The following is a 24,841-nucleotide window of genomic DNA, read 5'->3' as shown; positions in this document are numbered from 1 at the left end:
TTATTTTAGGCCGGGTGCAGTGGCTCACGCCTGTAATCCCAACACTTTGAGAGGCCAAAGTTGGTGGATCCCTTGAGCCCATGAGTTTGAGACCAGCCTGGACAACATGGTGAAATCCCATCTCTACTAAAAATACAAAAAAATCAGCCAGGCATGGTGGCACACGCCTGTAATCCCAGCTATTCCAGAGGCTGAGGCATGAGAATCGCTTGAGTTTGGGAAGCGAGGCTGCAGTGAGCTGAGATCACGCCACTGCACTCTAGCTTGGGCAACAGAACGACACTCTGTCTCAAAAAAACCCAAAAAGATTCTAATGACCTTCCTGTTGTTAAGATTCTTTCAAACTTCAGTTTTTTGGATAGTAAAGAATTGGAGGCTGGGCATGGTGACTAATGCCTGTAATCCCAGCACTTTGGGAGGCCAAGGCAGGAGGATTGCTTGAGGCCAGGAGTTTGAGACCTACCTGGGCAACATAAGGAGACCCTGTTTTTACAAAAAAAAAAAAAACAGATGAAGGATTAGAGATCACATGATCTAAAGAGGAATTTCTTATCTAGTAATTATTTGCCTTTTCAGTTGTCTTACCAGTACTTATGAAATGACATTTTCTAGTACTTGTTACTTTTTCTTTTCATAACACATTTAATCCAGTATACCTAGAAAAGTTTAGGAAATCAGCATGTATTATCAGTGCTACTTTGCCCATCCATTTTTTAAATTGTTTCTTAATTATGTTTTTTTAAGTATTTTGCCAGAACCTTGGAACTATAGGTTTATCCGACTCAATTTACGGAAAATGCCTACATTATAACCTAATCATAAACTGTGTCCTTATTGTAAAGCAAATTACCCAAATCAGACTTAATTTTATCAGAACACACCTGACTGCATTTTTCATTAAAAACAAACATGTTAAAACACATTCGAGGAACATTCTGTAAGCTATCTGTAACAAATTATGGAATGAATCCTGCTAGATACATTACTAAAGCAGTCAGGTAAAGATTATCGGATTGATCCAATATTTAAATAAAAACGTTTTATAAACAATATAATGTCTCTCACTATTTTGCAATATGATATAATGAGTAGTTAAAATTATAAATTATTTATGAGGCAAGGACTATGAAGAAATACATGGTATTCCTTTAGAAAGTTGGAAGATGTATCAAACTCTTTCGATCAATTTTTTAGAAATAATCAAATGAGAGAGTGGGGTTTTTAAAAATCGGAAATAGGCCAGACACGGTGGAGGTGGCTCATGCTTGTAATTCCAGCACTTTGGGAGACTGAGGCAGACGGATCACCTGAGGTCAGGAGTTCAAGACCAGCCTGGCCAACATGGTGAAACCCCGTCTCTACTAAAAATACAAAAATTAGCCAGGCATGGTGGCACACGCCTGTAATCCCAGCTACTCGGGAGGCTGAGGCAGGAGAACTGCTTGAACCCAGGAGGTGGAGGTTGTAGTGAGCTGAGATTGCACCACTGCACTCTAGCCTGGTGACAGACTGAGACTCTGTCTCAAAAGACACATACACACACAAAAAACCCACAAAAATTAGCCAGGTGTGGTGGTACACTACTGTGTTCACAGTTACCTAGACTGAGGCATGAGAATTGCGGGCTGAGGCGGAGGTTGCAGTGAGCCAAGATCGAGTCACTGCACTCCAGCTTGGGCAACAGAATGAGATCATGTGTCAAAAAAAAAGGCCAGGTGTGGTGGCTCACGCCTGTAATCCCAGCACTTTGGGAGGCCAAGGCAGGATGATCACCTGAGGTTAGGAGTTTGAAACTAACCTGGCCAACATAGTGAAACCCCATCTCTACTAAAAATACAAAATTAGCTGGGTATGGTGGCACATGCCTGTAATTCCAGCTACTTGAGAGGCTGACGTACAAGAATTGCTTGAACCTGGGAGGCGGAGGTTGCAATGAACTGAGATCATACCATTGCACTCCACCCTGGGTGACAAGAGTGAAACTCTGTCTCAAAACCAAACAAAAAGTCAGAAATAAGTCCATTAATTGTATTAGATGCCCTGTCAAACATAAAGTATATATAGCTAGAAAGTGAATTAGACTAGCAGCCAGCCTGTAAGCTTTCTTTAACAGCAAGTAAAAAGCATTAAGCCATTTATAAGACAAAATATCAGTTGCCATTGGGATATTTCATGATATGATTTGATGGAAATAGTTGTAAACTACTAATTGAATGATCAGTGATATCAAACATGAATTAATACATTGCCTACTTTGTAAGAGGCACTGCTGAAGAGCTTGCACATGTTAACATACAGTACCTCTACCCTATGAGGTAGATAGTATTGTTAATCCTATTTTTAAAGACAAGGAAAATGAGGCACAGAGGTCCAGTCCAGTTATTTGCCTAAGACACATCAAGTAAGTGACTGAGCTGGCATTTGAACCTTCGAGAAAGCAAATAAAAGTTTAGTTATCTGGAAAACATTCCTGATCCATCTGAAAGCACTGGCATCAGTAACCTGTACTATTTTAGCTATTTGTTGGGTAAAGTTTATTTTTCCTAGAGATGAGTGTTAAGATCATCCATAAAGAATCTCTTACTTTTAAGGGGGCCAGATATGGTAGCTCACGCCTGTAATCCCAGCACTTTGGGAGGCCAAGCCTGGCAGATCACCTGAGGTCAGGAGTTCGTGACCAGCCTGGACAACATGGAGAAACCCCATCTCTACTAAAAATGCAAGAATTAGCCAGGCATGGTGGCGTGTGCCTGTAATTCCAGCTACTAGGGAGCCTGACGCAGCAGAATTGCTTGAACCTCGGAGGCGTAGGTTGCAGTGAGTCGGGATAGCACCACTGCACTCCAGCCTGAGTGACAGAGCAAGAGAGCAAGACTCCATCTCAAAAAAAAAAGGAAAGAAAAGAATCTCTTACTTTTAAATTGTGGGAGGGAACAAAAGCCCTTTTTAATGGATTATTTTGCTTTGCTCTGATGGGGCTGTCCTTCAAGAGCAATGCATTCCCTGAGCTTCAGGATGGAAAGGTGGAATCAGTCCAGTTACCCCACTCTGCAGTACTACAGTATATCTGAATTTAAGATATCCCAACAGAGACTGAGGCCCACATCATATCATACACACACTTAGAAAGGAAATTCTTTGGTGGGTTTATGATGCCTGAAAGCTTCCCAATATCGATATTTCAAATTGTCCCTTTGTTTGTTACTCCAGGAGGTTTTTACACGCTGAGGCAATGCATCATAGTAAGATGGCTGAGAGGTATGCCTTTGTTTTGTTTTTGGACCTCAGGTGCATAGACTTGGTTTAATCATAATCCTTGTGTCACTCATCATTGGTCCATGCATGGCTCTCTTTTATTTATTTTAGTTACTTTAGTTATTTTAAATAAAGTTAATAAGCAGCCATGAACCTACCAGACAAAAGCTAGAACCCTGTAAATAACATACTTTAATCATATTACCCCTACCCCCACCAACCTATCCCCTTGCCTTCCTCCACCTGAGGTAACCATCGTCCCTGTTTTCTTTTGTATATACTTTTTGTTGCCATCTATATGTACTCATAAAAGGTTATATTTTAAAATTTTAGTTGTTAATTTTATAAAAGCACATCAGGCTGTTTGTAATATTTTGGGAATGACTTTTTAAACTAATATTGTATTGCTAAGATTCAGCCATATTATTGCATCTGCCTTTATTTTATAACATGAGTAATTGTGAAAGAGTAGATGTGAAAGAAGAACTTGCTTAAACAGGCATCCTCAAAGCTCAATCTTAGGAAAGCAGACATGGATATGGAAATTCCTTTTAAAAAAATTCCAGGTGTACCTCCTTGGAGAGTCTTCATGTACCTCGTAGAGGTAAACAGATCCAGGTTGAGGACTATAGGTATATATCACTAGGTGGGGTTGCTTAAGGGGATTGGTAGATATTCTGGGCAAGTTTTTTCACTTTTCTAAGCGTCAAGTTTCTCATCTTTAAAATAGATACAACAGTAACATTCCATTAAATACTTTATTAGGTTAGGAAGAAAGCATTTATAAATCAAATATTTGTATCTTTAAGCAAAAGTTATTCTCTCGTGTTATCAGTTGTATGAAGTTATTTTAAGATAGAATTGACTAGGAATTATGGGCAGTTTTGGTAGTTGTTACTCACAACTCTAAATGATGAGCCACTCTATGCCTGGATTACCTATTTTGAAAACTCGTCTGTAGCATCAGTTTAATTCTAGAGCATTTGGCTAGACAAGCAAGTTAGTAAAAAGTAAGCTTTTACTGTAAAGTTCTTCACAAATGTTATGTTCTAGCCTTCCTTTTTTTTTTTCTTTTTCTTTCTTTTTTTTTTGAGACAGGGTCTGTCTCTGTCACCCAGGCCAGAGTGCAGTGGCATGATCTTGGCTCTGTGCAGCCTCTGCCTCCCAGACTGAAGCCATCCTCCCACCTCAGCATCCCAAGTAGCTGGGACTACAGACATGTGCCACCACGCCTGGCTAATTTTTTTGTAGAGACAGGGTTTCACCATGTTGCCCAGGCTGGTGAACTCCTGAGCTCAAGTGATCCACCCACCTTGGCCTCCCAAAGTGCCGGGATTACAGGCATGAGCCACTGCGCCTGGCCCTTTACTATTTTTTTATCCCATATCTAGTTTCTGCAAATGGCATATTTTTCTGTTTTGTGTGACAGGGCCTGGCTCTGTCACCTAGGCTGGAGTGCAGTTACATGATCTCAGCTCACTGCAACCTCCACCACCCGGGCTCAAGCTATCCTCCCACCTCAGTCTCCCAAGTAGCTGGACTGCAGGTGCACAACACCATGCCCAACTAATTTTTGTATTTTTGGCAAAGACAGGGTTTTGCCATGTTGCCCAGGCTGGTCTTGAACTCCTGGGCTCAAGCAATCCTCCTGTTTTGGCCTCCCTAAGCGCTGGGATTATAGGTGTGAGCCTCTGTGCCTGGCTGGAAGTGGCATAGTTTTTCTGCCTTATTCAGTGTATGATGTACTATCGTAAGAACTGACTTTGAAAGTAGGCTTTTTTTTTTTTTTTTGGAGACAGAGTTTCAGTCTTGTCGCTCAGGCTGGAGCGCAGTGGCACAATCTCGGCTCACTGCAACCTCCATCTTCTGGGTTCAAGCAATTCTCCTGCCTCATACTCCTGAGTAGCTGGGATTTACAGGTGCCCGCCACCATGCCTGGCTAATTTTTGTATTTTTAGTAGAGACGGGGTTTTGCCATGTTGGCCAGGCTGGTCTCAAACTCCTGACCTCAGATGATCCACCTGTGTCGGCCTCCCAAAGTCCTGGGATTACAGGCATGCCTGGCATAGTAGCCTATTTTTATGAATATATATTCTTCATTCATAATTTTGATAAATGATTATTTATTGATTATTCAAAAGCCAAAGAAAAATAGTTTACCTGTAAAAACAAAGCAAGCCCTGAAGGAAGTGGGACAATAAGGATGATTTTTATTGGAGGAGTTTTACAGAGCCATTCTATGAAATCTTCAAGAACTATTTGGGGTGGGGGCATAACTTTGGTGCTACATAGTAACTAGCATTTTTTGTTAAGAAATGCCATTTACAATTTAATTCCTTTTTTTTTTTTCAGTCTTCCTTTATGGCAAGATTGTCATGAGTTATGGAGTAAAAAGCGAAGAAGACAGAAGCAGATGGGCATGACTGATGATGTTTCCACAATTAAAGCCCCTAGGAAGGATTTGTCTCTGGGCTTGGATGACAGCAGAACCAACACACCCCAGGGTGTGCTGCCATCTTCACAGCTGAAATCTCAGGGCAACTCAAATGTGGCACCTGGTCAGTAATGCTTCCATGGGTTGGTTTTCTTCACATTGTTTTGCAGTTAATGCTGATCATACTGCTCTGGTGTTAAAGCATCTTGTGGCTAACGATGAAAATTAACATTTATTCACTGAACTAGACATTTCTTTGTGCCAGTACAGAAGTTTCCTTGCTATTGGCACCACAATTTTAAGTAATCTTAAGGTAACTTATAAAGATGTATCAAATTACCTGACTGGCAAGTCCTCGGATTTCTGTATTTCCTTTTTGCTCTTAAAGGTGCAGGAGTCAGTAAGTCTTTTACTGACACTACTTTCAGTGAAGCTCAGCATTCAGTGTCTACAGATGCTTAAGGAGTAGGAAGAAAGGTATAAGAGAGCTAAAAATCATAATGAGAGCTCTTTCATACCATAGTGTCCTCATGTCACTCCTAATGTTATCATTTCTCTGGTTATATTAAAGTATCTTAAAGATTGGGGCCAGGCATGTTGGCTCACGCCTGTAATCCTAGCACTTTGGAAGGCCGAGGCGGATGGATCACCTGAGATCGGGAGTTTGAGACCAGCCTGGCCAACATGGCAAAACCCCGTCTCTACTAAAAGTTCAAAAATTAGCTGGGCATGGTGGCACACACCTGTAATCCCAGCTACTCGGATGCTGAGGAAGAAGAATCGCTTGAACCTGGGAGGTAGAGGTTGCAGTGAGCTGAGATTGCGCCACTGTACTCCAGCCTGCACGACAGGAGCGAGACTCCACCTCAATATATATATATATATTTATGTATGTGAATCCGATATTTGTGCCCAAAATAAAATATGAGAAGGGAAGGCCAGGCATGGTGGCTCACGTCTATAATCCCAACTCTTTGGGAGGCCACGATGGGCAGACCACTTGAGTCCATGAGTTTGAGACCAGCCCGGACAACTTCCTGAAATTCTGTCTCTACTGAAAATACAAAAAAAAAAAAAAAAAATTAGCTGGGTATGGTGGCACACGCCTGTAATCCCAGCTACTCAGGAGGCTCAGGCACGAGAATTGCTTGAACCCAGGAGGCAGATGTTGCAGTGAGCCAAGATTGCACCACTGCACTCCAGCCTGGGTGACAGAGCGAGACTGTCGCCAAAAAAAAAGGGGGGTATCTTCTATCTAGTTATTTTAGGGAAACTTAAATTTCTTCCTCTGACTCAATCTGTCATAGAGTAAGTTTTTTGATGCAAAGTCTGCCTCTTTAATGTTGTCAAGAGTATTAAAATCATTTAACAACTTTTTTAAAAGGACCTCCACTCCCTCATTTTGCCTAAAGCATCCAGAAGCACTCATCTTTAGTTTAAGTTGTATGAAAACAGAGACTGGTATCAAATAGAGTTGTGTGTGTGTGTGTGTGTGTGTGTGTGTGTGTGTGTGTGTGTGTGTGTGTGTGTAGGTGGTGGCTTATTAAACATGAAAAAATAGACTAGCACTTCTTAAGAGATGAGTATATGTTGATTGATCAGTTAGTTGATTAAAACAGATGTGTGGATCAGACTGAACTTTTGGTGGTCGAAGAAAAATATAGATTAACTGAGAAAGCTTTAGAAAGATAACCATGAATGCTTGCCAATGTAGTCTACAAGCTTCTACTTGACCTTGGTTCGACTGCATACTTAAAGTACCCATTCTATGAATACCAAAAGCAATTATTTGTTGTTCAAAAGTATTATTTCTTGAAATAGTGAATTCCCCTTATACATTAAAATATTTGCCCTGCTAACAAAAGGATGTGAAATGGCAATAACAGAAATTTTGGATGGTGATCAGTTTTCCCAGGCAACAGTTGTCATATTTAGCAAGACTCTCAGGTCTTTATTTGTGGTCCTCTTCATGGAACTGATGTCTAAAACTCTACTGAACCTAGTACGACAGAGGGTTGTTAGTTTACTCATTTTAGCTGGTAAAAAATGAATTGCCCCTTCTGGGCTCATTTTGTTGTTAATTTGCTCTAACTTACTTTACAACCCTGTTTTAATGGTGGAGAGTTTTATTTTTTATTTTCCTTTTTTAACTTTAATTTTTTTTTTTTTGAGACAGAGTCTCTGTTGCCCAGGCTGGAGTACAGTGACACAATCTGAGCTCCCTGCAATCTCTGCCTCCCGGGTTCAAGTGATTCTCCTGCCTCAGCCTCCAGAGTAGCTGGGATTACAGGCGTGTGCCATCACACTTGGCTAATTTTTGTATTTTTAGTAGAGATGAGGTTTTGCCACTTTGGCCAGGCTGGTCTTGAATCCTGACTTCAAGTTATCTATAAATAGCTGGGTGCGGTGGCTCATGCCTGTAATCCCAGCACTTTGGGAGGCTGGGGCGGGCTGGTAGCTTATCTTCAGGATTTTGAGACCAGCCTAGGTAACGTGGCAAAACCCCGTCTCTACAAAAAATACAAAAATTAGCCGGGCCTATATTCCCAGTTACTTGGGGGACTGAAGCGGGAAGATTGCTTGAGCCTAGGAAGTTGAGGCTGCAGTGAGCTGAGATTGCACCACTGGCACTCTGGCCTGGATGATAAAGTGAGACCCTGTCTAAAAAAATCAAAAGAGAAAAGAAAAAAATCAGTATTCTGATTAAGAAGTGAGAATTCCAGGCTGGGCATGGTGGCTTATGCCTGCAATCCCAGCACTTTGGGAGGCCGAGGTGGGTGGATCACCTGAGGTCAGGAGTTCAAGACCAGTCTGGCCAACATGGCAAAACCCTATCTATACTAAAAATAAAACAATTAGCCACGCATGGTGGTGCACACCTGTAATCCCAGCTACTAGCAGGGGCTGAGGCAGGAGAATTGCTTAAACCTGGGAGGCAGAGGTTACATATCACGCCACTGCACTCCAGCCTGGGGAACAGAGCAAGACTCTGTCTCAAAAAAAAAAAAAAAAGTGAGAATTCTGTTTTTTTGAAAAAAAGATGAATCCTCTGAGTCATTTTCTTCTCCATCATCAGTAAGTGTGCTGAAGTAAGAAACGCCCGTTCAGCAAAAGAGGCATGTCAATTAAAGACCACATCCCTGAATTCACATGGAGAGACTACCTGTGCTAATAGGGAAATGAAAATAAGGAAAAATGACTTCTGATGTGTAGCATACAAGCATGCTCACGGGTCATAAGAATAACTTGCAGAAGTATCTCAAAATATATAAAGAGAATATAAAAGCATTAAACATCAGTTTTTCATCATCTTAGAGTTCCTCTTCTATCAATCTGTCAGCTGTGATTATGGGAATTTCTTACCATTGCAGTCTTATAGTTACCATATATGGTATTATATGCATTTGAGCCTTGTCATTATGTGTGATTAAGATAAGCTTGCTTGAGGGAGGACCTATGTAAATTATCCCAAGTCTAAACTGAAAGTTGGAAAAACAACTGAATCCCTATTACTGGTGATGAGTTAATACTATCATATGCATATATTAATAATAAACATGTTTCTGTAGGCATTCCTAACTTACCCAAAGTTGCTTACAAAAAAAAAGGTAATTTGAATAAAAACACAGGCATTTTATCAGAATCTGCAAAACGTCATAGTTTCAATATAGTGCAAAGATAACCTTAGATTTTGCATAATAAACTTTATTTTAGAGAAAGTATGGTGTAGTTAAGAGCTCAGATTCTGGAATCAGAATATCTGGATTCAGATCTCACCTCTGCCACTTACAGAATATTTGACCTTGGGCAAGTTGCTCGGTCTGTTTCGGTGTCAGTTTCTTCTCAGTAAAAGGAGGTTAATAATAGAGTCTGCCTTGTAAGGTTATTGTAAGGAATAAAGGATATTAAATGCTTAGAAGGTAGGTGACACTCCCTTAGCTGTTATCATTATCATTATTCATTTCCCATTCACAATGTGCTGTTTCCTGGTTAAATCCATAACATGAGTTTTTAGTAGTGGTCTTGATTTTCCTTTTGAAGTATTTACCCCTAAAGATAAGTTATTCAACATTGACTGCAGTTCTTTTTATGTACAGGTACATTTTAAATGTACATGGTATTTAACTAGACTTGAGGTTCTCTTTTTACAATATTTCTTAAATACTCTCCCTCAAATATACATTTTCATATGGTAATACAGAGCCATTTTGGTGTGGGGGTGGGAGGAGCTGTGAATTATGGCAGTTCTAATTAATATAATTTTGTCTTTAGTAAAAACAGGCCCTGGACAGCACTTAAACCACAGTGAATTGGCAATTCTTCTAAACCTACTACAATCTAAAACAAGTGTTAATATGGCTGATTTTGTCCAAGTGTTGAACATTAAGGTAAACTCTGAGACTCAACAGCAGCTAAATAAAATAAACCTTCCTGCTGGAATTTTGGCAACAGGTGAAAAACAGACAGATCCATCAACACCACAACAGGAGTCTTCAAAACCGTTGGGAGGAATTCAGCCTTCTCAGACCATCCAGCCTAAAGTGGAGACTGATGCTGCCCAGGCGGCTGTGCAGAGTGCATTTGCAGTTCTCTTGACTCAGTTAATAAAGGCTCAGCAGTCAAAGCAGAAAGATGTGCTACTAGAAGAGAGGGAAAATGGATCGGGACATGAAGCATCATTACAACTCAGGCCACCTCCAGAACCTAGCACTCCGGTGTCGGGTAAGTGTGCAAATACCAGACAACTAACACGGCTGCATTACATTGTCTCCTCAGTGTTGCTGACTATTTATAATGTGTATAGTTCAGTGACATTGCTAAAAGATGTCCTGAAAAATCTCAGGTTACTGGCAATATGTTGGTTTTTTAGTCTGTTTACTTCCAGGAATGGATTCTTTAACAAATTATCTATGTGAGATAGAACTCATTATGAATGGTAAAGAAATTTCTAAGGTAAACCTATGGTTAAGAAATAATATTTAACTCCAAATACAAAAGGATACTTGATTAAGGCATAATTTATGTATACAGTAGCTTTTATTCCTTAAGCAATGAAGTATATGTGAATTATGCACCCAGCCAATTATAGCTGGGTGCAGTGGCTCACACCTGTAATCCTAGCACTTTGAGAAGCTGAAGCGGGAAGATTGCCTGAACCCAGGAATTCAATACCTATCTGGGCAACATAGTGAGACCCTGTCTCTAAAAACACTTTTTTAATTAACTGGACATGGTGGCACATGCCTGTGGTTCCAGCTACTTGGAAGGCTGAGGTGGGTGGATCACTTGAGCCCAGGAGGTCAGGGCTGCAGTGAGCTGTGATCACTCCACTGCACTCCAGTCTGGGTGACAGTGAGACCATGTCACAAAAAATTTTTTTTTTTAAAGAGAAGTCACATACAGAAAAATTTACCAGTTACCATAGTACCGGTAAACTTTTTGCTTTTTTCATTTAACATTTTGCCAGAGATGGAACTTCTAATTATCTTTAGGACTACCTACAGGAAACACTGAGTATTTTGAATATTTAGTTTTCCATGGTAACTTCTGACCTTATTTTTGCTCTGTTTCACTTAGGACAAGATGACCTCATCCAGCATCAAGATATGAGGATCTTGGAGCTAACACCAGAACCAGACCGGCCTCGAATTCTGCCTCCTGACCAACGACCTCCTGAACCTCCTGAACCACCACCAGTCACGGAGGAAGATCTAGATTATCGGACAGAAAACCAGCATGTACCCACCACCAGTTCTTCATTAACTGATCCTCATGCCGGAGTAAAGGCAGCCCTGTTACAGCTGCTTGCTCAGCATCAGCCCCAGGATGACCCCAAAAGAGAAGGTGGGATTGATTATCAAGCAGGAGACACTTACGTGTCCACTTCAGACTACAAGGACAACTTTGGATCGTCTTCTTTCTCTTCTGCTCCTTATGTTAGCAATGATGGTCTAGGAAGCAGTTCTGCTCCACCACTAGAACGACGTAGTTTCATTGGAAATTCAGATATTCAGTCTTTGGATAACTACAGTACTGCTTCATCTCATTCTGGTGGTCCACCTCAGCCTTCTGCCTTTTCTGAGTCGTTTCCCAGTTCAGTAGCTGGTTTTGGAGACATTTACCTCAATGCTGGTCCCATGTTGTTTAGTGGAGACAAGGACCATAGATTTGAATATAGCCATGGTCCTATTGCAGTCCTGGCAAACAGCAGTGACCCTTCCACGGGGCCAGAGAGTACTCATCCTTTGCCAGCAAAGATGCACAACTATAACTATGGTGGTAACTTACAGGAAAACCCAAGTGGCCCCAGCCTCATGCATGGACAGACCTGGACTTCTCCTGCCCAAGGACCTGGATATTCACAAGGATACAGGGGACATATTAGCACATCAACTGGCAGAGGCAGAGGCAGAGGGTTACCATACTGAGTATCTGTTTTTCCTCAGGCACATCATTTTTATCTGGAAAGACTTTTCTAGCTGCAATTTAAGGCAGCAATCCAAGAGACTTGAATAATAATAATTCAACAACAGCTTTATTTTTATGTGGAGAAGGGTCTTGCATACAATAGTTTAAAAAGACAAAAAAAAAAACCTTTGCTTAAATTCATGCTGTTCTAAAAACTAGATCTATCGATTGTACATCTTCACAAATTCTAGTTAACAATTTTATTTTGTATTCTTGCAGTTTTAAGTGGATGCTAATTTTAGGGACATAAGCCTTTTATGGCCCTCTTGCAGATCTTCTGAACTATGCACATTTGTGCTTTTTTTGTAAGTTTGGACCAACTTTTATGTAACAAACAGCCCCTCCCCACCTCCAGTTTTACAACAATCAGAAAGGGCACTGATTTATTTGGTATTTTTCTTTTTACAAAGCTACCTTTAGTCAAAGGTCACTGTCAGTCTTTGCACCTGCTTTCAGTGTTATTGTGAAAGGTGTACTTTGTGCTCATTTCAGAAAATAAAACACAACCTTTCTCTTGATGCAACAGTTTTATAAGAAAAAAATGGTCAACGTTATTTTTGTTTTGTTTTGCAGATTATCATAGCCTAGCAAAATGCATTTAAATGAAATAGTGGGTTTTATATGAAAACTATGGGTGGGGTGGGGAGGGAAAGTAAGTGCCTTAACAGGTAAGCTTAAGGTCTGAAAAAAAATAGTTAACTTTTACCCCCATTTGTCTTTTAAAGGGAATCAATGCATTAAAAAGGCAGGAAGCTCTCAAATTTTCAGGGGCTGCCTGTTCAGTTCCGGTTAGGTCCGTTCCCTCTGCCTGTCACACTTTCTCCTTTTCTGCCTGTCTTTGGGCTGTGTTACCTTTCACTACTACCTTCTCTTGATAGGGGAGTGAGAGCAAAGAAAGGGAGAACTGCAATCAGTACCTTTTGTTTGATAAGTTCTAAAAAGTTTTGTCATTTAAATGGTTGAAAGTAATAGCTCCAGGAAAATTTTAGAGTACCATTTTCTTTCAGGCTGCCATATTATCCCTGTTTCCATTTGCCGTGCATAATTGGAGGGTCATAGTATAGAAGCAGGAGTTAATAACAGAACTTGCATAAATGTGTTAAAGTTCATGGGGGAGGGGTGGCAAATACCATATTTTAAGTTATGCAATTGCCATTTTAAGAAAGTCAATTCTATTCACTTGTTAACTAGAAACATTGCCTAGATTGAGTTTATTGAAGCAAAAAGAAAAGGCAATGAGAGAGAACTTGTATCTTCCTTCCTGTTACCTTCTATATAGTTGATTATGACTTCTGCCAGACTTAGAGCAACAACTTTAGTTCAACATTTTTTTTTGTTTTTATGAAGAGCATCAAAGAATGGAGTAGTCCTTATTTAAACTGTAATGGTGTCAAGTCTCACTGTGTGCACACTCTCACACATATACACACAATTATTATTCTAGAAAGGAACCAAAGGTAAATAATCAGTGTTTCCATTATCACTAAATGGAAAAATTGACTGGAAGTTAGAGTTGTGCCAATTAATCATTTTGTTCATTAACTGTTCTGGTAACTTATTTTTTTTATTGGAATCTTAAATTGGAACAACTGTTACAGAATGTATATTGCTCCAGTTCTAAAGCCAGTTAACCCTGTGCCCTCTAAATTACGAACCTTCATTTCAAAACAGTATGTGGGAAGCCCTGTAGTTTGATAACAGTAAAATTATTTTAAAGAGGATAATTTACCATTTTACTACTATAAAACAGTTGATATCAGTTGACCATTTTATTTTTTGATGGACTCTTTGTTGGGAGAAAGAAATGAATGGAAGAAAAAATATTTTGCTTTTATTTGAATATTGATTACTAACAACTTATAAACTACATTGCAGGAAATGAAGAAATATTTTGAAATTAGCAAAATAGCAACAGTATTCAAGTATCTGAAATTTTAATATGGTGAGTCTTAGAGCTTTAGACTTTCCTATAAGTGACAGTATCTAAGTTATTCTTAATAGTCACACTTGATAATTCTGCTGACCATAAGCAGCTAACCTACAATTGAAGATATTTATGTGACATGAATAGCCTGTGTTTTAAAAATTAAATATTTTATATAAAATGGAACTGTGTTTGGATAGTTTTTCTAATCAGACATTTCAGTTACATATTTATGTTGGGAGAGTGGCTGGGAGGACAGGGAAATTTTTGCTTTGAAATTGAAAATTTGAACTAGAACTTCTAATACTATCCTAAGACAGCATTGCTTGTGAGACATACCAGTCTTTTATATATCACTTAGAAGAAAAAATGTTTGCCAATTAAGCCACAATACAGTGCTAAGATGTCATCAATTATAAGCTGCATCCCAGATTCAGACATATTATATAGAATATTTGTCTTATAATTGATGAAATATGATAGTAAAAAATTTTAATGCTTCCCTCCATAGCATTTAATATTTTAATTCAGTGAATTTGGATTAATAGAACAAAGTTGGGAAATCACTAATTCTGTAGGTTATAATAAAGCAGTCATTGCTGAAAATTTGAGTGAAATCTAAGGAACACAAAATATTGCTTAAATTTTTTGGAAAAAAGCAGGTAAGTCAGATTTCAAGTTAAGAAGACAAAAATATAAAAGATTTGACCTACCAAAAGAAGAAAGTATTTATCTTCTCCCATGTGAAATTCCCTTTTGTATTTACTGACACGGCAGGTTTTTCTGCATGCAACTATACTGTTTCCCACATCTTCATTATTTGTTAGAGTTGCAAGTCACTTGTGAAACCTTCAAATGCTAATTTTAAGGAGTTGTCATTTGTGGAATGTGAAATAAGGTAATAATTCTAGCTGTGATTCAGAGCTTTATTCAGTCAGCAAATACGTAGTCAGTGCCTACAACATGCCAGGTACTAATCTAGTCCTTGGAGTAACATCAGTAATCATCAACAGTGTTAAATCATACTTCCAGTGTGCTGACAGTGAGCAAGATTATTTATTTATTTATTTATTTATTTTTTTGAGACGGAGTCTTGCTCTGTCGCCCAGGCTGAAGTGCAGTGGCGTGATCTCGGCTCACTGCAAGCTCCGCCTCCCGGGTTCACGCCATTCTCCTGCCTCAGCCTCCCGAGTAGCTGGAACTACAGGCGCCTGCCACTACGCCCGGCTAATTTTTTGTATTTTTAGTAGAGACGGGGTTTCTTCATGTTAGCGAGGATGGTCTTGATCTCCTGACCTCGTGGTCCACCCACCTCGGCCTCCCAAAGTGCTGGGATTATAGGCGTGAGCCACCGTGCCCGGCCAGTGAGCAAGATTTTTTAAATGTCTGGAGAAGCTAGTGGTATTGCTACCCTCAGCTGTATCTAAATTGCACTTAAGTGAATGTAGGGCATGAAAATTTGAGTATCTTTTTGAAATTTTAAATTGAAATTTGGATAGAGGTGGTTATGGAGAGAAATCAAACAACTGGAAATTCAGTGATAAAATTTTAAGTTGAATCTGGTCAGTTTGCAATGGCCTATTTGTAAGAAATATCAAGGCTTCTTGAGAAAAGTGAATACGTAAATGTTTACAATCTAATCGTACTTCTGAGTTAAGGTTTTGCTGTTTGAGCTTAGTCCAATTTGGGATGATTTTTCATCCTAGGGCTTTTTGTTTTCCTTTTTTATTTTTATTTTTTCTTTTTTTAGGGGGAGGGAACTTGCTTTCTTTTCCAAAAAGCTGAATCCTTCCTGTAGGAGACAGCGGAAAAAAAAAAAAAAAGCTGAAATACATGTTTTGACCATAGATCAGCTGGGATATAATATCCTTTCGATTTTTTTTTTTTTTTTGGCCCAGTCTGCCTTTTGATATTTTCACTGAAAATTGGGACATCCCACTGAACGAGATGTCCCAATAATCTAAAATTATCCGGTCAGTCTTCTTACTTTACAGCTAAGAAAAATAAGGCTTAGAGAAAGGGATTGCCAGAAACTTTGGCGACTGGATTTACTGTGCTTGTTCCTCTAAGCCATACCCAAATTCTGCAGTAAATACTTAACTTTTTAATAGGGAAATTGCTTCAAAATAACTTGACCAGTGATACAGTAAAATAATCAATTTTAGACTGTTGGACTAATGGTTTAACACAAGTGGCTTTAAAAAGTCTGCTTAAAAAACAATTTTTATTTAGAAAAAAATAGAAAAATAAAAACATTTTCAAAATCTAGGAGCCTGAAGGGGCTGTTTGTTTCATATATGGATAATCTTTGAAAAGGCAAGTCCTGTATATATTTTTCATTTGTTCAAAGAAGATTGGTTATCAGTAGTCTTGCAAACATAATTCGCTTTTAAGTTCTTTCAAGGTTTTATTGATTTGGAACTTTTTCTTAAAAAATCAACAAAAATACTTTCAGGGTTTTGTAATTTCAAGTGGTGTTTTAAGGGGAGCAATAGTTTGCCATTTACCAAAGGCTTCTCCAGATAATTTCTTAAATGTTTCTACTTAAAAATAAAAGCTATTAATAATAAGCTGTCATGGGATCCAGTTGAAGACAGCGAAAATAGAAAATTTTTATCGTAATGAGAAGAACTTATTCTTTTAATTTTATGGACTAACAGAGTCTGTGGGTCTTAACTCATTTCAGCCTATCAAATGTCCAATTAAAAATGAATTTTCTAATTGTATTCAAATGAGGCTCTATGGTGAATACAGAATCAGTGTATTCACCACTGTATTCAAACACAATACAAAGTGTTGTACCCTTCTGCAAGAACGATTGAAAGTTAAGTCTTGTAACTGTTAACATCTAATGTATTAATATAAACCATTTGTTTTTTACCATTTTTTTCAGGCTGTATTCAATAGTCTGTAAATAAATTGCAATAACACTCCCAGGCCATTTTTCAGCCTTGTATGCTTTTTGCTTCTATCCAGAACAGACTTTTTGAAGTAGTTTTATCTGATAAAGATGAACACTTGTAATCCACTGTGCCGTGTTTTTTCGACAAAAGTTAAGATGTGGAATCCTTTTTTCTTTTTATAATTAGTACATATGCGGAAATAGGAACACAGAGAAGAACAACCCCAGATAACCACCTAATATTTTGCCTTTGATGGATGTATTTAAATGCGTATCATTTGTTTTTTCTTAAAACAATGGGATCATACTGCCCATAGCTTTGTAATTTGATTTTTTTCATTTAATAATATGTTGTGAACATCTCTTGGTATCAATCAATTAAATTCTACCCTCTCTTTTTTTTATTTTTTAGAGACAAGGTCTCACTCTGTCCCCCCAGTCTGGAATGCAGTGTCGAGATCATGGCTCACTGCAGCCTCAAACTCCTAGGCTTGAGTGATCCTCCTGCCTCAGCCTTCCAAGTAGCTGGGACTACAAATGTGCACCACTATGCCTGGCTAATTTTTTAAATTTTTTGTAGAGATGGAGTCTCCCTGTGTTGTCCAGGCTGATCTTGAACTCCTGACTTCAAGCAGTCCTCCTACCTTGGCTTCCCAAAATGCTGGGATTAAAGACATGAGCCACTGTGCCCAGCCCACCCTCTTTTTAATGGTTGTAAATTCTTGCTTTATAGAGGAACCATATAGTTCCATAAGTCTCCCTACTTCCCTTATTTATTCCTATTTATTGAGTTGAATAATTGGTTCACAATTTCTCATTGCTGGACACAATATTTTGGATTTTCTGTTACAAATGTGATGAAAATCCACAAAAATACATACATACACACAAACATAAATTAATTTCCTTGGAGTTACTGATATAAAGAATGCACTTTTAAAATGTTTGCTACATCCAAATCTCTCTAGGGAAAAGTTTACCAATTTCACATTCCTGTTCCTTAACCTTTTCGTTTAGCCATGTTGGGTACTTAAAAGTTAGAGATCTTTGTTAGGTGATAACTCATCTTGTTTTAATTCATATTTCTTGGATTACTAGTGAAGTCCAACACTTCATATGTTAGCCAGGTCTTTTATTAACTATTCAGATGTTTGAAAAAAACCTTTAACAGTGGATCCTAATAATATTATGCATACACATATACATATATAGTATGTATATGTATATACATAATATATATGTATACATAATATACATGTGTATATGTATATATTATTGTATATATTGTAAATGTGTATTATGTATGTATATTGTATAATATATAGTATATACAATAGACATACATACAATATGCATATATACAATATATTGTATGTATATATTAAAACTGTCCCATAACAAATATATTTTATATTGTTAAGTCTGTTAATCTTTTCCTTATTTCTCTTTAGAGAAGTTTTCCTACTCCAAGGTTATTTAAATATTTACACATATTTTAGTATACATTTAATTCTAAACCATTCTATAATTTATTTTATAGATGTTTGTTTTGAGATATGGATCCAACTTTTTTACATTTTTTTTAATGTTTCTCTTCTGTTTACAAGTCCTACACTTGTATCATTATAAACTAGGCATCTGACACAGTGTGTTTTAAAAATCACTTTATTTTAAATTCCTCGAACAATGTGTACCACATAAAATTTGTCAGGCAGAACTTTAATTGTCCCCTTTTCAGAGTTTTCTATTCCTATTTTTCCATGTGACTTTCACAATCATTTAGATTATTTTCTCAAGTATTCTGTTAGGATTTTAATTAGAAACATATTAAATGTTTTTTACTTAGGGGATCTTTCCATGGAGAACTTAGTAGAATTGTTGTTTTACATGTTCCCCATTAAGAGTTCTTTTTTTTTTTTTTTGAGACAGAGTTTCACTCTGTCACCCAGGCTGGAATGTGGTGGCGTAATCTCAGCTCATTGCAGCCTCTGCCTCCCAGGTTCAAGTTTCTCCTTCCTCAGCCTCCCAAGTAGCTGGGATTACAGGCCCCTGCCACCACACTTGGCTAATTTTTGTATTTTTAGTAGAGACGGGATTTCTTCATGTTGGCCAGGCTGGTAAGGGTTCAAAAATTTTATGTTCTTTTTTTAAGTTTCCAAAAATATTTTTGTTGCTTTTAGATATGGACTCCTCATAAGTATTATAATATTTTTAGCTAGTCACCACTTATACTGTAAAGCTGATTTTATTGTTGCTGTTAAACTAGCCACATAATTTTTATTATCATTTTTAATAGTTTTCAGTGAGTAAGTATAATAATGGGCATTCTTGTTTCTGATTTTACTGATGTCTGATTTTTAGTGTTTCACTCCTGTAATTTATAGGTTAAAAATAGAATATTATGTTTAAGAAGAATCTTTTTTCATGAAGCCTGCTTACTTTCAGCTGTTAAAGTTTTTTTTTCAAATGACATATGCATTTGCTCTTTTGACCTTTTGATGACAGACACCACTTTTATTAATAGAATGTAATAACCATTAATTTAAAATGCTGTTATGTTCTAATTCCTAACCATGTATTTGGGACTTTGTATCTGTGTTTTGTATCTATATTAATTTTATTAACAGGTTATGACAGGTTGGCAGAATAAACTGCAAAACTAATGTTTTATTTAGAATATAGATCCTCCTGGGTGCCGTGGCTCACGTCTGTAATCCCAACATTTGGGAGACTGCGACAGGTGGATTGCTTGAGCTCAGGAGTTCAAGACCAGCCTGGGCAACATGGTGAAACCCTGTTACCACCAAAAATACAAAGAACTTAGCTGGGCATGGTGGTGCATGCCTATAATCCCGGCTACTCGGGAGACTCAAGCAGGAGAATTACTTGAACCTGGGAGGCAGAGGTTGCTGTGAGCTGAGATTGAGATTATATATCTATATATAAATATATATATATATATCTCAGATATATATATATATCCTGAGAATTACTTGTTTTTTGAAGTTGGAGCTATTTTATTTATAAGCAGATATACTTGGCTCTTGAAAGTAATTCTTTCATGTTTCTATTTCCTTATGTGTTAGTCTGTTGACAGGTCTGTTTACCAGGTAAACCTTGGTAATTTCTCTTTTTCTGGAAATTCATCATTTACCTTTTATTTAAAATGTTTTAAGCCTATAATTGCACATAATCTAAATATTTTAAATACATATTTATAATTACATATAGTTTTTGTGTCTTTTCTCTCTTTCTTGATTAAACTAGCTAAGGTTTGCCCAGGCTACCTCCATTCTCTCTCTCACCACCCGGGAATAAGAAACTATCATTTATTTTCTAATTTATTTAGGTATTTTTACTTTGATTCCTCCTTCTACTTCCCTTATTTATTCCTATTTATTGAGTTGAATAATTGGTCCATTTATTTTTCTTTCAGTTCTCAAAGGAACCATTTTAATGTTATGAATCTCCTCTGGTTATTTATTTGGTTCCATCCTGTAGGTTAAAAACGTTTTCATTCAGCCACGGTGGTTCACTCCTGTAATCCCAGCCCTTTGGGAAGCCAAAACATGAGGATCGCTTGATCCTAGGAGTCTGAGACAAGCCTGGTCAACATGGGGAAACCCCATCTCGACTAAAAATACAAAAATCAGCCAGGCATAGTGGTGTGCACCTGTAATCCCAGCTATTTGAACCTGGGAGGTGGAGGTTGCAGTGAGCTGAGATTATGCCACTGCACTCCAGCCTGGGCGACAGAGCGAGGCTCTGTTTCCAAAAAAAAAAAAAAAAAAGTGTTTTCATTACTGTTTTCTAAATATTTAGTGGCTACAATGTGACTACTTGATCTGGGTTGTTTAGGATAGTATGTTTCTATTTCCATGTGGTTGGGTATATTTTATTTTTTAGTTTTTGTTAACAGTTTGTAGGTCTAATACACAGAGTTAGTGTATGTAGTCTGCTTCTGGAAATTTATTCAGAATTTCTTTTTAGCCTGCTAAGCAGACATTCTGTAACTATTTCCCCGGTGCTAGGAAGGATGTGTTCTTCAGTGCAATTTGTTATCTATCCATTTAATCAATATTAATAATTAAACACTGGTGGATTCTCTATATGCTTATTTCTCTAAAGTAGTGAGAATGGAAAATAAAGCCGATACTGCTGTTATGTATCTTTTTCCTTTTTATTCAGTGCTTTGTATATTTGAATCCCTTTTGCTTTTTGTATTCAGTGCTATACTCAGCACATAAAGGCTCATAACTACTTAATTTTTGTCCCATTTATTTATATTTTTTAACATTTTGAATTCTACATTCAGTTTTAGCATTACCACAATTAGATGGTCTTCTTTTAATTTTATGCTCTGCTTGTCTGCTTTTTTTTTTCTTCTTAGTGTTAATTGTTTTGTTTTTAATCTTTTCTGAAAAGAATTTTTTTGGTTTTATTTTGAGACAGGGACTCACTCATCACGTGGGTGGAGTGCAGTGGCGTGATCTTGGGTGATCCTCTCACCTCAGCCTCCCAAGTAGCTGGGACTACAGGTGCATGCCACCTTGCCCGTCTAATTTTTTTTTTATGTATGTATTTTTAGTCGAAATGGGGTTTTACCATGTTGCCCAGGCTGGTCTCAAATTCCTGGGCTTAAGCAGTCCACCCACCTTGGCCTCCAAAAATGTTAGCATTACAGGCATGAGCCAACGCCCCCAGCCAAGAATTTTAAAATTTGAATTTGGGGGCCTTCTCTTAATTTATAAGGTGTACATACTATTTTCTATACAGCTTTAAATATGTCAAAGACATACTTAAAACAATTTCTTGAATGAGTAACTTCAGGAATAAAAGTTACCATCAACTGCCTCCTATATAAAACGAAATTTGCACATTTTCACTTTATTCTAAGCCTCTACTTCTTCCTCTTTTATTTTGTAGTAAGAGTCATGATTTTAGACTCATTTAAAAAATAATGTTTTAGGCCAGACATAGTGGCCCACCCTATAATCCTAGCACTTTGGGATGCCGAGGCTGGTGGATCACTTGAGGTCAGGAGTTCGAGACCAGCCTGACCAACAGGTTGAAACCCCATCTCTACAAAACGTACAAAAAATTAGCTGGGCATGGTGGTGGTGTCTGTAGTCCCAGTTACTGTGGAGACTGAGGCAGAAGAATCGCTTGAACCTGGGAGGTGGAGGTTGCAGTGAGCTGAGGTCATGCCACTGCACTCCAGCCTGGGTGACAGAATGAGACTCTGTCTACTAAAAATACAAAAATTAGCTGGGTGTAGTGGCGGATGCCCGTAATCCCAGCTACTCAGGAGGCTGAGGCAGGTGAGTCGCTTGAACCCAGGATACGGAGGTTGCAGTGAGCCAGGATCGCACCATTGCACTCCAGCCTGGGCGACACAGCAAGACTCTGTCTCAAAAAAAAAAAAAGGAAATCCACCTTCAATTAGGATGTAAAATATAAGCGCTAAACTCTTTTCATGTATCTGAAGTAGAGAAACCTGACATTCTCTCTTGATTTTTAGGCAAATTATATGTTTTCTCTCAATAACAATCTTACCTTTAATTGAATTGCATTAGTTAACAACCTTGCCTCTCAAGAATATAAACTAATTCACATGCTGCCTGTAAAAGCCTCTTCTCTTAGTTCTAATCACGTACTCAATTGATTTCATAATCCCACATTGGAATTGGGGTGAAACTAAGAATTTGGACAATCTGTGCCTTAATTTTGGTAGTTTAATGGTGTAGAATAGGCACAGAGTGGGATAGAATTAACTTTTGAGGAAGTTGCTAGCACAGAACATTGAAGGGGTGAGAGAAATGCCTTAAAGTGTCACCATGACTGTCTCACTGTTGTAACCAGCTCAGATGTAAAGATGACCCGCAGCCCACATGGTCACCAAGAACATCCTCTGTCTCTCAGTGCAGCCCTCTTCCCCACTTCTCTGAGTTTAATGTGGGGAGATCAAAGACTAGAACCCAGAACACATGTGCCTGAAATGCAAGTGTGCTCAGAAACCACAGGGGCTAGCCACACACTGCACAGCCAGATGAAGCTTTATGAAGGAGGAAGGAAATGCTTTCTCTTACACAGGGCCAGAAACCCAGTGCAGTGCCCAAATCCTTCCCACCTCTTGGCTTAGTGGGTCAGTCTGTGCCCACCCAGCATTCTCCCTGTGACTGGATTTATCTTTCCTTAAGTGCAGATGTTTTTACCAAGTAGGGACCTTGGTTACATGTGGTCTCGGCAGGTGTCTTCAGTCTTTGCCTGCTGCCAAACCAGCCTCCAGGGGTTTCAGACTTCAGCATGGCTTGTGGGGACAGAAGGAGGTTGCAGGGCTGAAAGCAGCCTTCAGCAGCCTGGAGCTTCACGACAACCACCACACTGAGATAACATCGGTCGTGGCTTCTGGGTGCCTCATAAATTTACTTTCAGATTTCAGGAAGGCCTCATTTTTATGCTTTATCCATGAACCATATGTGCTAGTAGTTACTTTTCAGCTATTCACTTATTTTTTCATTCAACAAATATTTGTTGAACTTGTATGGTGTGATTTTATGAAGTGCTGGGGATACAGCAATGAACAAAACCAACACAAATGCTTTTCTGCACTAAGTATATGTTCCAGTGAGCAAGACAAACAAGTTATATATATGTAATGCGTATATGTGTATATGTATTTATTTCTCGCTCTATATATATATGTATAGACATACACATATATACAATTAGTAATAAGCAGTAAGAAAAAAATTAGGCAAGGACAGGGAAATTGAAGGGTTGTTGTGATGGGAAATTTTAGAAGGGAGAGAAAGCATCAACAAGAAGTGCAGGAATGAGCCATGAGAATGACAGGAGGAAGCTCATCCTAGTAGTAAGAGTAGCAGGTGCAAAGGCCACGAGGCAGAGGGAGGTGTCTGTAGGTCACCGTAAGACCTTGAAAATCATAGAAAAGAAATTGGCTTTTATTCAGAGACAGGAAGCCACTGGAGACTTGAGCAGAGGGGGCCGGGCACGGTGCCTCACACTTGTAATTCCAGCACTTTGGGAGGCAGAGGTGGGTGGATCACTTGAAGCCAGGAGTTTGAGATCAGCCTGGCCCACGTGGTGAAACCCCGTCTCTACTAAAAATTCTAAAGTTAGCTGGGCGTAGTCGTGCATGCCTGTAATCCCAGCTACTTGGGAGGCTGAGGCATGAGAATCGCTTGAACACAGGAGGTGGAGGTTGTAGTGACCTGAGGTGGCACCACTGCACTCCAGCAACAGAGCAACAGAGAGAGACTCTGTCTCCAAAAAAAAAAAAAGTTGTTGAGGTACAGGTTTTTGGTTTTGGTTACATGAATAAGTACTTTAGAGGTGATTCCTGAGATTTTAGTGCACCCATCACCCACACAGTGTACACTGCACCCAATACATAGTCCTTTTATGCCTCACCACTTCCCAACTTCCCCATCCCTGAGTCCAAAATCCATTATATCACTCTCATGCCTTCACATCTTCATAGCTTAGCTCCCACTTCTAAGTGAGAACATGTGGTATTTGGTTTTCCATTCCTGAGTTACTTCATTTACGATAATGGCCTCCAGCTCGATCCAGGTTGTTGCAAAAGACATTTTTTCATTCCCTTTTATGGCGGGGTGGTTGAATGGTCCATTTAAAGGAAGCAACAAGAGAAAGTGGGGAGGCAGTCTGCTAGGCAGGAGAGAGATGCTTCTAAATTCTTATCCCTGGCCACTGGCTTGAGCCATTTGGATGTGACAGTCAACTTCGAATGCCCAGGTAGCAACTTTTGCTGTGTTCTTTCATTATGGGGAGTCAGTCTATGGAATATAGCCACAGGTGTATTAATTATAGTTGT

General features: G+C 38.6%; 1 protein-coding gene across 1 annotated transcript in view; it reads left to right on the top strand.

Annotated features, from left to right (window-relative positions):
• The window catches only part of CDK13 (cyclin-dependent kinase 13), a 137,921-nt gene extending 123,658 nt beyond the window's left edge, over positions 1–14,263 (top strand). Inside the window, exons 13-15 of the mRNA XM_011944525.1 lie at positions 5,608–5,813; positions 9,962–10,411; positions 11,267–14,263. Coding sequence (XP_011799915.1) covers positions 5,608–5,813; positions 9,962–10,411; positions 11,267–12,117 — 1,507 coding nt within the window. The 3' untranslated portion in view covers positions 12,118–14,263. The remainder of the gene's footprint in view (positions 1–5,607; positions 5,814–9,961; positions 10,412–11,266) is intronic.
• The last annotated feature ends 10,578 nt before the right edge of the window (positions 14,264–24,841 follow it).

Source organism: Colobus angolensis, unplaced genomic scaffold, assembly GCF_000951035.1.
Source record: "Colobus angolensis palliatus isolate OR3802 unplaced genomic scaffold, Cang.pa_1.0 Scaffold232, whole genome shotgun sequence".
Classification (NCBI taxonomy): Eukaryota; Metazoa; Chordata; class Mammalia; order Primates; family Cercopithecidae; genus Colobus; species Colobus angolensis.
The sequence above is the reverse complement of the archived record's forward strand: the minus strand, read 5'-3'. Positions and strand labels throughout refer to the sequence as shown.